This window comes from Rhinoderma darwinii, chromosome 8, assembly GCF_050947455.1.
Source record: "Rhinoderma darwinii isolate aRhiDar2 chromosome 8, aRhiDar2.hap1, whole genome shotgun sequence".
NCBI classification, from domain to species: Eukaryota; Metazoa; Chordata; class Amphibia; order Anura; family Rhinodermatidae; genus Rhinoderma; species Rhinoderma darwinii.
Genome location: NC_134694.1, coordinates 1,291,776 through 1,309,267, shown reverse-complemented (window position 1 = coordinate 1,309,267; position 17,492 = coordinate 1,291,776). Strand labels below are relative to the sequence as shown.

General features: G+C 46.4%; 1 protein-coding gene across 2 annotated transcripts in view; it reads right to left on the bottom strand.

Moving 5' to 3' along the window:
* Nucleotides 1–17,357, bottom strand: part of DIPK1B (divergent protein kinase domain 1B) — a 110,890-nt gene extending 93,533 nt beyond the window's left edge. The window contains exons 1-2 of one of the 2 annotated variants that reach the window (XM_075834604.1): nt 11,325–11,571; nt 9,297–9,925 (exon numbers count right to left, since the gene is read on the bottom strand). In XM_075834604.1, the coding sequence (XP_075690719.1) occupies nt 9,297–9,359 (63 nt within the window). In that variant the 5' untranslated portion in view covers nt 9,360–9,925; nt 11,325–11,571. Of the gene's footprint in view, nt 1–9,296; nt 9,926–11,324; nt 11,572–17,236 lie in introns of those variants that run through there. The other variant, XM_075834603.1, reaches the window with a different exon arrangement.
* Between the last annotated feature and the right edge of the window lie 135 nt (nt 17,358–17,492).

The following is a 17,492-nucleotide window of genomic DNA, read 5'->3' as shown; positions in this document are numbered from 1 at the left end:
ACGCCGGTACATCCCCCTCTCAACAATACATCTAATAAACATCAGATATAGTGTATAGTGCAACCTACACGATTATGAATAATTCACTGTCAAGTCCAAAGAACGTGTGTGTGTGTGTGTGTGTTTTCACTGCCTGAAATAACGATTAAAATGTATTTAATTATAAGTTCATAAAAAATGGGGCCTGTAGCCAATAGGAACGTTCACAGGAACGTAGCCAACCTCGGATGTGAAAAACGGCAGTTTCTCACGTCCGAAGTGCACCCATGCGGGACGCGGTATCACGGATCCCTCATAGACTAGTCTATGGAGGGATGCGTGACTCGCAGTAAAATAGGACATGTCCTATTTTTTTTCAGACCCTTCACACACTCCGTTGAAACAACGGTCGTGTGAACGACCCCATTGAAATACACGAGTCTGTGTGACGGCCGTTGTTTTAACAGCCGTCACACGGACGAGATACACGCTCGTCTGAATGAGCCCTAACAGGCGCAAGTACAGAGATCAGGCTATTGAAACAGAGTGCCAAATATTAATCTGATCTAGTGTCACAAATTCAGTAGGTGTATATAAAGTCTTAAGGCCCGCCCCTCCAATCGCATCATCAGATCCGGCGTCCAATCAGGGTTCCGAACGTCAGGATGACATCCGTGACTAGTACCGGCCCCTTCTTATGAGCAACCAATCATTAACTTAGATGCAATAGCATCCCTCCTTTCTTTATACTATAAGATAAAGATGAAATAGCATCCCACCTTATTTCATTATACTACAGGGACATAATCTGTGGATGCAGCGATGCCATTCAGAATATAGTATTATTTTTTAGGGGCTTACACCTCATGGACACGACCGTGTGCGCTGGCCGAGTCCCGTCAGTGATCCGAGGAAAGATATAAGATCATTTTTCACGGACCAGATTCACCCGCTAAAGTGAATGGGTTCGTGAAGACTATCGGTTGCCACTTGGGTGCCATCAAAAACGGCCGAGTGGCACAACGGTCGTGTGCATGAGACATTAGCGTGGATGTACGGAATCAGATGTTGCTCTGCATATCCAGCCACTGGATGAAGTTTGCTTGGAAATGCAGAGACGGCAAAGGGAGCTCTTCTCCATTAATGTATTCTACCACAAAGACAAAATATCCCCATCATGTTGGAACGCACACGATCAAAGACACACTAATTACATCTCCACAGTGAGTAGATCTACATGATTCTGCTTCACAAAAGGACCACGTCCCAGAAAGATTCCATATGGACAGAGAGACATGGCCAACTGTCTGGGTTAAAGGGGTTCTCCGCTTTGGACAATCCCTACTTGCTAGAAGGGTTTCTTGAAAATAAGTTGATCACAAAGTGTCCACCTGCTGGCACCCCAGCGATCAGCTGTGATCTGTGGGTAAACCTGGCAGTAAGTGCATAATTTCCCTGCAGCACCACCACAGGGGAGATAGAGTATTACACAGTGCCTATTAATATCAATGTGTTGTCTGTGTAATACAGGTCAGGACCGGTCCTCCAGAGATGTTCTATGTAACCGCTCCCTACTCTGGCTAAGAGAAGGATCCTGAACAGAGGACCCCCCTCTAAAATGGGTTTTCTTTACTAGACAACCACTTTAATCTTCTGTCCTTGGAATCAATCAGAAAAGGAAACATGTTGTAGTTATTCAGCCATTGACCCTCAGCTAAAGAGATAGTATTTTTTTTAAATTGACACCATGATCAGTCACTCGTAGCTGGATCATGAAGACTTTAAATATCCATAAACCCTGAAATATTGCAGATACATGGACGAAATATATCGCCATTCAGAGTGACACATCGCACTCCCATGACCCTTCCTCCGTGTCATATCTCTGTCACATTAATTAAGTGCTTTAGCACGGACGAGGAACTCATTTCCACCTCTCTGCCCATATGACACGGTTGCCGTCTAGGCACGTTTATATCTAATTGAAGTTCACCATGTTGAGCGCTCAGGGTAATGATGGAGGTCTCTTTTGCCTGGATAAGGCTGGGTTTCCACACTCACTACTCACCATTCTGTAAAGATCCATCTTGCACATGGATCTATGTTATATTATAACATTGATCGGAGTCTGACAATAGGTGGACGAGTCATTCCTATGTATAGTCCATTCAAAAAGTTATTACAGTTCATTTGCCTGCAGAGATTATTCCTTGACACTGTAAAAATTATTAAGATTGCACACAAAAAATTTTTTTCTAGGTTTAGAGCTTAAATTATTCCAGGTGCTATCCGTTTGTTTTTTTTAACGTATAGTACCCTGACCCATTCATTTCTATGGCCCTATGCACTCTACTGTGTTTTTTACGGATCCGTATGGGGGTTGTTGGACCACAAAACTCATAGCAGGTCCCATTCCTGTCCGTGTTTGCTGCTCGTTCTCGCCCATTCGAGTCTATGGCGACGTAAAAATCACGGATGGTACACGGATGCCATCCGTGTGATGTCCGTGTTTTTACGGATGAGTTGCTAGGCAACAGGGAATTCAACATTCAGCAAAGTTCTGAGGCCTACACCACACAGAAGAGCCTGCTGGAAACTGCAAAAATGCAAGAGAAAACGGCGCCAGAGAGATCATGTGACCTTCTCAGAGGGTTGGGACAAGCTATTAACATAATTTCGAGCCCTGTGGGTTTTTTTTCCGGATCCGTGTATATGGATGACATACAGATACAATACGGACGGTGCGTGCGTGCGGACATACGGAACGGATGCGGAGTAAACGCTGACCGCAAAAATGGACAATGGATCCGCTTTTTACGGCCGCAAAACACAAATGGTCTTGTGCACGTAGCCTTACACAAGTATCTAGATATGTCGGGTCATGTAGCCTGAGAGCTAACAGGAAAGCAGGAGGAATGTTGCACGCCTCGTAACATTTTCAGTACTTATATGGGATTTTGTACAACACTTTATACTAATCGCTGTATTCCCAACCTCTGATTTTGCACCCTGCGCAATTCATCAAAAAAATAATATAACGCAGTCTTCTCGATAACCGCCACACTGATGCAATATCCAGTCTGCTAATTCACTGGCAACAAAGTGCCCCATAAATCATTACGAAGATCCAGAAAATGGCTGAAGGTGCATTATCCGAGCTGCGGTTGACGGATGGGTCCTATATGATCTATATCCCGCCTGTGATCGGATAAGAAGCTGCTCATGTAAACAGAGGGTGTATATTTTTGGGATCTGAGAAAAGATGTCTAGATAAGGAGAAGAAAGACTTGGAGCTTTATACCTCACGCCATCAATTGTTGCCCTCGCTACCGTTAATTGTCTGCGCCGGCGGCCTGACTCTGGGGTGTCTCTTCTGTCTTACGTGCATTGTCAGAGTTTTGCAAAGCAATCCACTCTGTGTCACTGTTGTGCAAATCAATATACACTATATGGCACTCAGACATCATTTTTATTAGCAAGCTTTTCATTTGCCTAATCCTCTAGGAATTGCTCCTGACTGATGATCCTGAGGCCCGAAGCTGAAATGCAACGAATAAACTTCTGCAGAATGAATGACTCTCCATCAGCCCCGGCAGCTCCGTGCACCCTGGAGAGCCTGGGCCGCTGGATGGGAGCAGGTTAATGATGGGTGCACCATTTATTTAGCACCTTCGCTCTATGTTTAATGTTAGAAAGCAGAGAAATCCCCCATAATGTAAGCAGACCCTCGCTGTGAGGATGCCTATCAAGTATACGGGTAAGGATACACGCAGCGTAAATAACGGATTTCATTGCGGAAAATCTGCAGCGCGTTACAGTAAAAGCAGAGTGGATGAGATTTGATAAAATGTCATCCACGCACTGCAGAAAAAAATCTGCAGAGACACCATACATAAATTCACCTGCGGCGCGCGTTTCTAATCCGCAGCATGTCAACTTATGCTGCGGAATCGCTGCTCTTCTGTTGCAGGTTTTCCCCATTGAATTCAACGGGAGTTAGAACCCGCAACCAATAGCAAATGTTGCAATTTATGTAGTGGAAAAGCTAGTTTTCCACCGGAAAAAAAAACCGCGAATCAGAAAAAAAACACCTTTATTTTGTTCAAAATTAATAAAAAAATTAATATTTACCCCCTGGGTGTTGTCATAGAGACACGTTCCTCAACCCTCCGTCCAGCCCGGCCTCCTGGGATGACAATTCATCCCATGTGACTGCTCGGGCAGCCCGCTATGACGACAACCGGGCAGTAAGTATTAACTTTTTTTTTCGAGCACCGTTTCCACAGCGGAGATACCACCTGAAAATCTCAACCACAATTTGTTGCGTTTTTTTGTCCGGAATTATGGTTATGTTGTGTATTTTTACTCAGCGTATCCGCCCTGTGTGAACCCAGCCTACTAGTGCTTAAAAGGGATGTTCCTTTTAGAAAACCCATTCTCATGCACCCTATCAGGGTACTCTGGGTTAATAGGAGGGGGGGGGGGGGTCATTTGTTCTGGATCCTCATCTCTTGGCCAGAGTGGAGAGCAGCTACATACAGCGTCTCTCTCTCTGGAGGACCTGTCTTGTCCTGCATTACGCAGACATCCCATTGAGAAGACTGGGCACTGTGTAATGCATACTTTCCCCTGTGGTGGCGCTGCAGGAAAACTAAACACTTAGGCCTCATGCACACGAACTTATTTTTTTCCTCCGGCGTAAATACGGGTCCTTGGTCACACGTATTCGACCCGTATTGCACCAGTATTTACGGACCCGTGCCCGTAAGTACGGATCTGGTGTCACCAGTATTCCACTCATATTTACGGGCACGTTTTCGCTGCAAAATTGCACTGCACTAATCGGCAGCCCCTTCTCTCTATCAGTGCAGGATAGAGAGAAGGGACAGCCCTTTCCACAGTAAAAGTAAAAGAAATTCATACTTACCCGGCCGTTGTCTTGGTGACGCGTCCCTCTTTCGACATCCAGCCCGACCTCCCAGGATGACGCGTCAGTCTATGTGACCGCTGCAGTCTGTGATTGGCTGCAGCGGTCACATGGGCTGTAACATCATCCCAGGAGGCCGGACTGGAGGAAGAAGCAGGTAGTTCTGGGTAAGTATGAAAGTTACTGTCCCGGGTGCTCAAAGAGCTACTGCCGATCGTTTAACTCTTTCAGCACCCTGGACAGTGACTATCCTCTGACATCGCCTAGCAACGCTCCCGTAATTGCGGGAGCCCCATAGACTTCTATGAACCGGCCCGTGCTGTTATATTACGGCCTGAAATAGGACTTGTTCTATATTTTTCAACGGCACGGGCACCTTCCCGTAAGCATACGGGGAGCTACCCGTGGCCAATAGAAGTCTATGGGCCCGTAATTACGGCCTGTAATTACGGGCGTTTTTGCGTTCGTGTGCATGAGGCCTTACTGTGATGTTTGTCCACAAATTATAGCTGATCGTTGGGGGTCCCAACAGGCGGACACTTTGTGATCAGCTTATTGCCGAGGGACCCTTCTAACAAGTAGGAATTGTCTAAAGAGGAATAGCCCTTTAAGTTGCGCTGTAAGATGATTTTCCAAAAAGAACAGTAACAATTATTTCTAATGAGAATTATTCAATATAAAAGGGGTAGAAACAATAATTGTGATTTAAAAATCTGACCCAGAATTGGCACAGGAGAGAACTGGTATCTGGTGGCATATTTTATAAAACTTATCCCTGAACTGTCGATCAGCAGACTGGAACCACTGAGTGACCCCTCCTGGCTGAGACGGTTACTACAGATTTTTATCTGATTACCTGATCCGTAATTACGCATGAAAACTATGGTGGTGTGCATGGGGCCTTATCCTGTATTTCACCCTCCGGGAACAATCCATAGAGTGATAGGCGTTTATTCCCATAGACAAGCAGTGCATTGATTGAGAAGACTATAAAACGAGGACCGCTGCATCCAGACACCAGCCCGGCAGGTGAACCGCACGTTTATAAGGGGTCACTTTTAAGATAATCAAATTTCACAGAGACAAAAGAGGTGAAAGGAAACCCAAGACGAGCGACAGCGGCTCCTGATCACGACACCGTGGAGCTGCTGAGTGACTTGTTTTATGTGTCGCCTGACCCCGCTGTTGGTGGATACCCTTACAGAAGATGACAAGGAGATTGGAAACTTGATGCATGGTAGGTCCGTTTGCTTCTGGCACAACCACACGGCAGAAAATCCAGCCGTTGTTTGACCTTTTTTTTTTTAGACAAAAGCAGGCTTCATACATTTTGTAAAGAGGAGAGGACACATAAATACATTGCATGGTGCCTTGTACAGCGGCCGGCTGCCACCATCTGCAGAATATCGCAACCCAAGACCATTGCAGACATTTACAGTGAAGATCTCCCTGCAAGAGCAGCAAAATCCAACCCATATCATTCGCGCTTTAATGGAGCAAACGATCGCTCCAGTCCTACAATGATTGTCCCGTAGTGTGTTGGTGGCTGCAGACGGGCGTATAATAATAACTCTACCGTATCATTCATTCACACTCAGTTACATAGGAGGAAAATAGACACGTGTCCATCTAATTCAACTTTTCTCAGAAACAGCTACTTGGTCATAAGGAAAGTAAAACAAAACCACCTGGGCGATTGTGGTAAATTTTGCTCCATGATGGAAGAGGCTGGATTCTTTGTGACCCTACAAGAGTAGTCCGATAAATTCCCGGGAACAAATTAGCTCTATATGCTAATGATTTCCGCTTATTAAAATCAGTCTGCATTAAAGGTCTCATGCACATGACCGTAAGGATTTTTACTCTACGTAAATATGGATCAGCAAATACGGATGCACATCCGTAGCCATCTGCAGTCGCGGAAGCGCCCATAGACTTCTATGTGCGGGTCCGTGCTGCAGTTGCGGACAAGAATAGGTCAGGTTCTATATTTGGCGGATGATTTCTACGGCCCAGACACACTCAAAAATGTAATACATATAACAAAAAAATATATCACTCAATTCTAAACCTTCATACTAAAGGTTTGGAAATCCCTGTTAAAGCGATTGTCCCAGAATCAAAGCTTATCAACTGTCCACAGGATAGGGGATCATTTTGTGATCGCTGGGTGCCCCACCCGGGTCCTAAACACCCATATCCATCTCACTGCACCCTGCACAGTGAGTAGGAGCCTGAATGGAGGGGCGACTGAGCATGCGTCTGCCACTCCATTCAATGTCTATGAGAATTACGGAAATAGCCGAGCACTGGTGTTTCCGTCATTCCCTTACACGTTGAATAGAGCGGCAGCGCGCATGCTTGACCGCCACTCCATTTAATGGAGTAGTGAGGAGGATCTGGGGGTTCGGGACCCCCATTCTCACGATCCCCAGTGATCTGAAAATTATATTTAAAAAGAAAAAATATTTTTGATTCTGGGACAACCCCTGAAATAATTTGAAAGAAATACTGTAAGGTTATGTTCACACGGGTGAAAGAAATTTCTGCGACTATTCCATACATCTGAATGGAGTTTGTAAACCACGTACATGCCGCAGAAACAACCCGGTTCAGATGTGTGGGGTGGATTTTTAGCCGCCACAATTTAAGGCATTAGATAGATTGCCGGATTGTGCAACAATCTTATCTCTACGGGCACCTCCAGACAAACCGGGCAGGAAAATAGTCATTGGCTGAGAAGGAGATTTGGACACGTGTTACTTTTTCACATGAGTTAGGGTACCCCCACATAATAATATTGTAAAGTCATTCTCTAGAGCACCTTATTGAGATGCAAAGGCCCAAATATCACTGAAACACAAAAAGATGGTCAGAGCTGAATAAACTAATAGATTATAATATAACGTTATATGAAGGTATATAGGTCTTTGAGGTTTTGCTCCGGAGGGCCTGTCTGCAGGTTCAATGTACAGCCGGAATGGACAAGTGGCCATCAACAAAAAATTGCATAGACTACAATATAAAATAACCATAAAACGTACATGTCAGCAGCAGACTTTTAGGCGCACCAATCACCTGACCCCCTATGTACAGTATGACCATGCAGTACACAAAGAGTTAATAGATTCTCTATACAGGTAGGCAATGCCAAGAGCCGTTATGACACCATTTCTACATGAAGCTAAACATCCAATCGGATTCATATTTAGGTGACCACTGGGGTTTCCTGTTGTACCCCTACCAGCTGATCATTCTACCTGTAGTAATGGCCCTGGATGTTTTTCCACCATGTCTTTATTACAAAGCTCACGAACATTCAAAGCGAAGCGACATGAACTGTTGCATCCAAGAAGGGTCGACCGTAGAGGAGAGTAAGCCCCATATAGAAACTCTAAATGCACCCCCTCCTTATGGTTGATTCTTCTTCCAGGACAAGGAGGTTTGACGCTTGTCCACTCCCATCCTTTGTAAGGAGAAGGCTGACGTGACCCTCAGACGGCTTCCCTCCCTCTCTTGTTTTCTAACATTGAGGTGCTTACGGAGAAGCAGAGCCATGCACAGGTTTACAATACCCATGGGGAAGATGGGACCACAGTGATTGCATTTATGGTTGTCAAACATATTTATTTTTGACAAATAAACCAACGAGATACAGGGGTTACCATCAATAGTAGCGGCTGTCATCCACATTGCTACCTGATGTACTGGGACATGGAATAAAATCCAGATTAACATATTGTTAAACCCGTCTTATAATCAAACCACTATAAGGGCTTCCAATAACACGGTTGTATAATAAAAAAGAATCTAGGATTGGAGGCGAGTACAACAAAGACGCAAAGCAAAAATAAACAGTCAATGATCTTAACTAACAAAGGTCTTCAACTCTTCTCCAATCTCCAGGGACCATGAGCGGAAAGTGCATTAATATCTGCCTGTGATCTCTTCAACTTTGCTCTTTCATTATTAATGAAGAGGATATTGAATGTAACTACAGTTCAGTTTCCTTCTTTTAACCTCTTAAGGACAAGGCAGATGGCTGCTGCGTAGACTCAAGAGGAACAAATCCCTATTAACTGGAAAAATGGACCGAAAACTAAACAAACCTGCATCGTAAATATAGAATTCATGCCACCAGCATAGAGCGATCAACAAATCAGGATCAGTATGAGAGTCTCCTAGTAAGGGTTATCAGATACAGTGTGTGGAAATATATATACAGGATGTGACCGCAGTTACTTTGTATCATCTTACTGGACAAGAATTCCCTGCTGATAAATAAAGACCAATATAAAGTCATCACACACCATTCTCCAAGGACACAGAAGTCACACGCGGTCACTAGTACAATGTTACAGGTGATAAGAGTTATACGTTGGGTATTTACCTGGAGTCCTTTGGAAAGTGGGCAGAAGAGGACCATGTGGACGAACCGTCTTAGCTTTCTCATCCTCCTAAATCATGGGAGGCAGTGAAGCGATAGGAAGGTTGGGTGTAGGTGCCCTAAAGTTGATGATCATTGAGAAATCGTTATGCCATCCATCCAGGGTCCCAGAGTCAATGTCAGCTTTAGTGAATCTCCAGTCTTTGCTTTGAGTCGCTTCTCTACTTGTTCAGTCTCACCTAGAGAAGGACGTCTTTCACTGACCATTTATGTGACCCATCGGCTTTGGTTCCACTTGGGGTCTATACGTCCTCTTTGTAGACCCCAGTCATGCAGGAGACCTCAAGTTGTTCACCCCTGACTTGTCCAGGAGACAATGTTGTTCTAATAGTCACCTAGGAGGCTGGCAGGATGCAGAGCACACAAAGGGGGCAGCTCCTCTCAGTGCCAAGAGGGATTGTTTATCTCCAGCTATGTGGGGCTCCGTCAGTTCTCACCAAGGAATTATTGTTCTTTTCAATGCTGCCACAAGAAGTCATTTTCTGTCTCTTTTGCCCGGGTCGCTCTATCTCCAGATCACCCTAGGGGTCTGCTCCTCTCTCTGGTGCTGACTGCCGGCTCCCTGCGCCTCACTGTAATGAATAAGGGTGCACCACTCAGCCACAGTAACCACCCTCAGCTCAGCTATATGCCAATTATGGCCCCTTGATTTCCCCAGCGTACCCCAATGCTCTCCCACATCACCCCTTCCTCTCCTACTCAGACAGTACACCAGAATTGGTACCCAAGTCACCCTGATCCTCTACCATGAACATCTCTCAGAGTCGCTGTAGATCTCACACCAGACACAGGTACAACCTACAGACTGAATGCATCTATGACAAATAGATTCATTCTGGGGTCCCCATTAACCATCCTGCGCAGCTAGAAGGCTCATATCCCCCTGGTCAGTCCTCGATGGGTTTGTTTTATTAACCCCTTTTCTTGTATTTATTTCTGATCACCGAGGATAATCCCTAAACTCTCTTCTCACTCAGGACACCGCCTAATCCTGTTTCTCACTTAGGACACCCCCTAATCGCGCTTCTCACTCAGGACACCCCCTAATCCCGCTTCTCACTCAGGACACCCCCTAATCCCGCTTCTCACTCAGGACACCCCCTAATCCTGCTTCTCACTCAGGACACCCGCTAATCCCGCTTTCTCACTCAGGACACCCCCTAATCCCGCTTCTCACTCAGGACACCCCATAATCCCGCTTCTCACTCAGGACACCCCCTAATGCCGCTTCTCACTCAGGACACCCTCTAATCCCACTTCTCACTCAGGACACCCTCTAATCCCGCTTCTCACTCAGGACACCCGCTAATCCCGCTTCTCACTCAGGACACCCCCTAATCCCGCTTCTCACTCAGGACACCCCCTAAACCCACTTCTCACTCAGGACACCCCGTAATCCTGCTTCTCACTCAGGACACCCCGTAATCCTGCTTCTCACTCAGGACACCCCCTAATGCCGCTTCTCACTCAGGACACCCCCTAATCCCGCTTCTCACTCAGGACACCCCCTAATCCCGCTTCTCACTCAGGACACCCCCTAATCCTGCTTCTCACTCAGGACACCCCCTAATCCTGCTTCTCACTCAGGACACCCCCTAATCCCACTTCTCACTAGGGACACCCCCTAATCCTGCTTCTCACCCAGGACACCCCTTAATCCTGCTTCTCACTCAGGACACCCCCTAACCCTGTGTCTTACAATACCTGCTAATATTTCTGCTCCCCCAAGTTATATGCAGATCAAGGACCCCTGTGTTCCCTGCTCACCCAATAGAGACTCCGTGTGGCTTTATTTCCCTGCACCTCTACTTCTTCTGCACCCCGCAGTTCCCCTCTTTTCTCCTGCACAACCAGAGCACCCCCTATTTCCTCTTCTCACCTTATGTACCCTGTATTCTCCCACACACCCCTATTTGCTCTGCTCTTCCTGGACATCCCGGACACCCTTAGCTCACCCCTTTATTTGCTCACCCCTCACAGAGTCCTCAGATGAGCAGCGCGTCCATGGTTGCAGCCCCCTCCCCAGTATCTGCTCATCATCCCCCTCCTCGGGCGGCTCAGGATGTATATAATGTCATTACACCCGGCCCTGGTAGCTGCAGTCCGGCGCTCCTCCTCGCCAGGTCCCCGGGTGTCCTGCTCCCCCGGCTAGCTGCACGATGCTCCGGACCAGACAGCAGCTGCTCCTTAAAGGGACGCTCCGGCTGAGGATTATTTGTCCTCCGACACAAAATGCAGCAATACAGGGAAGGGGGAGCAGGTGCAGCCCAGGGAGGGTGGGGGGCAGTGCTTCCCCCTCCATCATCCACGCTGAGCCTCAGCTGCTGCACCTCCTCTTACCTGGCACAGAGATACAACCACTGTTCATGCTTGATTTAGTAGAAGAATACCCCCCATATACAATGTAATATAGAGAAATTGCTATTTAATTATTGTTCAATGGGGAAAATGTATCAAAATTAGTGCAAGACAAAAAATAAGTTGCCCATAGCAACCAATCAGATTCCACCTTTCTTTTTTTTTAGAGGCTCTTTTGCAAAATAAAAGCCGCAATATCCATATAGCCTCATTCACACGACAGTAAGGGTATGTTCACACGGCCTATTTACGGACGTAATTCGGGCGTTTTTGCCCCGCATTACGTCTGAAAATAGCGCCTCAATAGCGCTGACAAACATCTGCCCATTGAAAGCAATGGGCAGACGTTTGTCTGTTCACACGAGGCGTATATTTACGCGCCGCTGTCAAATGACGGCGCGTAAATAGACGCCCGCGTAGAAGAAGTGACCTGTCACTTCTTTGGCCGTAATTGGAGCCGCTATTCATTGACTCCAATGAATAGCAGCGCTAATTACGGCCGTAATTGACGCGGCGTTCAAGCGCCTGCACATGCCGGTACGGCTGAAATTACGGGGATGTTTTCAGGCTGAAACATCCCCGTAATTTCAGCCGTTACGGACCCCCGCCGTGTGAACATACCCTAACAGATTATACTGTCCGCAAATACGGATACACATCCATAGCCGTCCGCAATTGCCGACAAGAATAGGTCATTTTCTATATTTTGCGGATCATTTCTACGGCCCGGACACACATCCGTAAATATACGGAAAGGTGTCCGTGGCCAATAGAAGTGAATGGGTCCGCAATTTTATCCGTAATTATGGATCACGAATTACAGATGAACCTTAGGGTATGTTCACACGGCGGGGGTCCGTAACGGCTGAAATTACGGGGATGTTTCAGCCTGAAAACATCCCCGTAATTTCAGCCGTACCGGCATGTGCAGGCGCTTGAACGCCGCGTCAATTACGGCCGTAATTAGCGCTGCTATTCATTGGAGTCAATGAATAGCGGCTCCAATTACGGCCAAAGAAGTGACAGGTCACTTCTTCTACGCGGGCGTCTATTTACGCGCCGTCATTTGACAGCGGCGCGTAAATATACGCCTCGTGTGAACAGACAAACGTCTGCCCATTGCTTTCAATGGGCAGATGTTTGTCAGCGCTATTGAGGCGCTATTTTCGGGCGTAATTCGGGGCAAAAACGCCCGATTTACGTCCGTAAATAGGCCGTGTGAACATACCCTTACAGTCGTGTGCACGGGGCCTGTGCACTTTATATATTCTACCAATTTATATTATTTATCTTCAGTCACTGATATTGTGTCTCGTCGTCCCCAATGTATGATATATAAGAAAAATGGGGAAGGGAAGTGACAACTTTTCTTTCCTTACGTTATTTGCAGAAGTTTTTATTTGCATTTTACATTGTAATCAAAACGCATCGGTTTATGCAATGCAATTCGCTAACATACACTGCACAAAAGTAATGCCAGACGTCTCTATCAAAATCAAAAGAACAGTGCCCCCTGGTGGTTAGTTATCGTGAAAAGACAAGCACATTTCTGTGACTGTAGACACTGACCAATAGGGGCGCTGTTCAGTTACATTATCTTACAGGTGCAAAGTGCAGTGGCCTGAATTACTACATGTCCGATATCCGGGGCGTATTTTACCAAGGGCCATAAACAAAACTGCAAAGGTTTTATAGCAGAACTTTACAAGTGATTTGGACAGAGAAAAGACATGTTCAAGGGTAACTAAACCTTCAACAAACTTCTGACATGTCATAGACTTTCTATTGAGCCCGCACTCCGATACATTGATTCCCGGAAAAAGCTGAATGGAAAACGAAGCGGCTGAGCGAGCGCTCACACGAGTGAGCGCTCAGTGCTCGGACCCCCACCAATCAAAACTTCTGACATGTCACTAAGACACGTAAGAAGTTTGTCGAACTTTTCAATGCAGGCCCCGGAGAGAAAAAGAAGAAAAGATTCCATAATAAATAATGAGAATACCCAATGTGAGCTGATGGGACGCGTGCGTACGAGAGCAACTGAGTGCACGTGTCTCCCTCCCCTTAGATTGTAAGCTCTTGTGAGCAGGGTCTTCTCTCGTTCTGTACTAGTTTATTATTTCACATCTCCGTCAGCGGCTCCATTTGGAGCTTCCGTCGCAGATTACATTGTTTTTGCTCGATAAAATAGCGGTGTGATATTTTTTCCGTCAAAATGATGGAAACCCGACGGAACCCATTAAAGTCAATGGGTTCCGTTGGGCGACGTTGGTTTGTCATGTGACAGATCGGGCACTAACGGTATTCTCATTGTCCTCCTCCTATGACGCTGCAGAACAACGTGACCCAGAATTTAGATGTGAGCGCAGCCTAAGCTGATGTTTATTGTACCTGTTGTCTTTATTGTCTCATGTTATGTACATAAACCAACGCCCTGGAATTACTGACACTTTGAAATAAATAAACACATTCATTATTATTAATAATAATAATAATAATAATAATAATAATAGGGAACATACACAGTAGGCCCTGTTCACACTGATTTTTTTTTGCATGCAGAAAAAAAATCTGTCTCACAATTCCTTCAGGAATTTTGATTTTGAACTGCCTGCATGTATTTTTCTACGTTTTTTTGCAGCTTTTTTCGCCCTCGGCCCTTAAAGCAAATTTGATGGGGAAATCCCGCGACAGAAGAGCAGCGATTCTGCAGCATAAATTGACACGCTACGGATTTAAAAAACGCACCGCAGGTCAATTTATGAAAAAAAATGTCAGTGGATTTTTTTCTGCAGCGTGTGGATGAGATTTCTTTAAATCTCACCCACTTTGCTGCTACTGTAAAACGCTGCGGATTTTCTGCAATGAAATCCGATGCGGAAAATCTGCAGTGTTTACGCTACATGTGAACCCGGCCTTAATGCAAGTCTATAGATAGTATACTGCAAGAGGGTGACTGTGTGCGAGTCTTCTGGCTGTATATAGGCTCCCGCAATGCAAGCCTATGGGATATATGTAGGTTGAGGGTCACCCACTGCAAGTCCATGGGGATCTTAGATGTAAGTGCAAATCTATAGCAAGCGTACAAGGTGAGGGTGACAACAATCCCAGCCCATCATAAGCGTACAGGGCGTAGGCCACCCGATGCACGGCAGAGTGAGGGCGACCGAGTGCGAGCTTCACAACCGTGGCAAATAAAAAACATCATCACCCCCAAGTCTCCATGTGGCAGGTCCTTACAGGAACACCTGATCTGCTCCGCAGACCTTCACAGCTGGTGTTTCGGTACAATGTTTTCATTTTCGTGCCCTTCATAACTGTACCTGTCCCAGACGTCGCACTTGCATTCACCTCTGCAAAAGACACGTTCACTTTTAGCATTTTGATAAAGTCTGGAGACATCACAACTGCTGACTTCAGCGCAGATTCCATCTGATTGGATGAAATACAAACGAAAAATTCTATCTGGCGCTCGAAACGGTGAATGCCGGGGTCCTGCTTGAAGGATGAGTCACTTGGCATCACACTGGCTGAAGTGGCGCCGTGCCCAGAACTGAAACTATTCATTGTATATTGCAGATGCCCCGTAGCATGTCAAGTGGTGGGAGGGGGTCCGGCCGGGGAGCCGCTCTCCTGCACCCCCGGCACACGTACACGCAGCCTGGATTTGGCGATCCCTTCCCTGGTCCTAATTTCCAGCGCGCACAGGAGATAATTTTATAGACCTGGACACATAAAATCAGGGGGTCACGTAAGAAAACGTGTCATTGTTGTATAACGTCGGCGCCTTTACTAAATGTCTTACATAAGATTGACCCGGAAGGAAGCGCCATCACAGGTCCGGCCTGTCGTACGAGGGCCGCATATATGTGTCGCACATAAGGCCAGGGCCACACGGCGACGAAGGTTGCGCTGCTTACGTCGCAGTAATGTAAGCGAATTGTTGCACCACCACCAGAAGTCCAGCGGGTTTGGATTTTTTGCGACTGTGGCGTCGCGGCCACTTGCGACCACATTGACTTTCATTACCTGTGATGCAGAAAGGGCGATACAGCGATCTATGTCACAGTCAACGTCGCTGCCGCCTGGTTTATTGGGATGATACCTACATTGCAATGAAGTCACAGTCACATCGCATCAATTATTTCATGGAAAAACCGTGCGTTCACATGTACTGGTGTAGCAGAAAGCCGTCCCGCGACTGCACCCTAAGGATATGTTCACACGGAGTGTTTTCGGCGGTATCGGAAGCAGAACGCCTCCAAACATCTGCCTATTGATTTCTATGTGAAAACGGCGTTCTGTTCCGACGGGGAGTTTTTTACGTGGCCGTTTTTCAAAACAGCAGCGTAAAAAAACGGCCGCGAAAAAGAAGTGCATGTCACTTCTTCAGACGTTTTTGGAGCGGTTTTTCATAGACTCTATAGAAAAACAGCTCCAAAAACGGGCGTTAAAAACGCTGCGAAAATCGTGAATTTGATTAAAAAATGTCTGAAAATCAGGAGCTGTTTTAACTGGAAAACAGCTCCGTATTTTGATACGTTTTTTATTTTATGTGCGCACATGCCCTAACACTGTGGAGTCGTTTTATCCATGTATTTACGCCATTTTTCTGGAGTATATACACAAAAAAATATAACGCCTGGGCGCAACACTACTCACGCCAGGCGCAACTTACTTACGAACATTTTTCGCATTTGTGCAGCAAACTCTCTTCCATGATACGTTCCAAGGGGAACATGGGTCCGGGCTGGACCTCCACAGATTAAACACTTATGGCAAATCCTACATATCCCCTAAGCATTTGACTACAGACGACCCTAGCGCGGCTACATTTTAGCATCCTAATTGGGCTTCGTTCACATCTGCGTCGGGGCTCCGTTCATGGGTTTCGTTGGAGCTTTCCGTCCGGGGAACCCATCAACGTAATCCAAACTGAAACAAACAGAAATCATAGGTTTCCAGTGCAAATGGTTTCCGTTTGTCACCGTTGTGCAAGGGTTCCGTCGTTTGGACAGAATGAAGAGCGCAGTCGACGACGATATTGATTCTGTCAAAACGACGGAACCCTATGGTTTCCGTTTGGATTCCGTTCATGGGTTTCCCTGATGAAAAGCTCAGACGGAAAGCCATGAACGGAGCCCTGACGCAGGTGAGAACGAAGCCGAAGGCCACAAGATGGGACTCACAGCGGTTCAAGTGTACCACTCTTAATTCATTAACGAATCCTACACTGATCCAACTTTGGTTTACTTAAACCGTGGGGTACGGTTCTTGCGGCCGTAATACAGACGCTAAGATGTGGCCACATTATGGCCGTCTGAATGAGGCCTTATGGTGTGACCCATTAGGACAACCTCCGTCTATATGTCTTTTTAGGTCATAGAGGAGGGTCACGCGTGGGTGCTGGAGAGCGATTTGGTCAGCGACCAATATGGCTGCCATTACAGCCGTCACAGGGTTGGTCACCCAGCTTTCTCATACATCTGAATGTCAAATCTGCCTGGTCACCCGCGGAAACTTACCGGCCGGTTGTACAGCTGCATAACTAGAACCTGCCATTCAGGAGCCTGGGATAGCTGGATGACACTCGCTGGCGCAGTCACCGTGTCCATTGTAGTTATCGCCCGGTTTATCCGCAAACAGATATCACTAAGAAATGAAGGAATAACAAACAAGATGGCGACTCAGATGAACGTTAAGGCTAGGGATGCGCGGCAGCGTTTAGAAGTGCGACGGTCGCAGTCATTTCACTCCAACATAGAATCATTGCGATCGTCG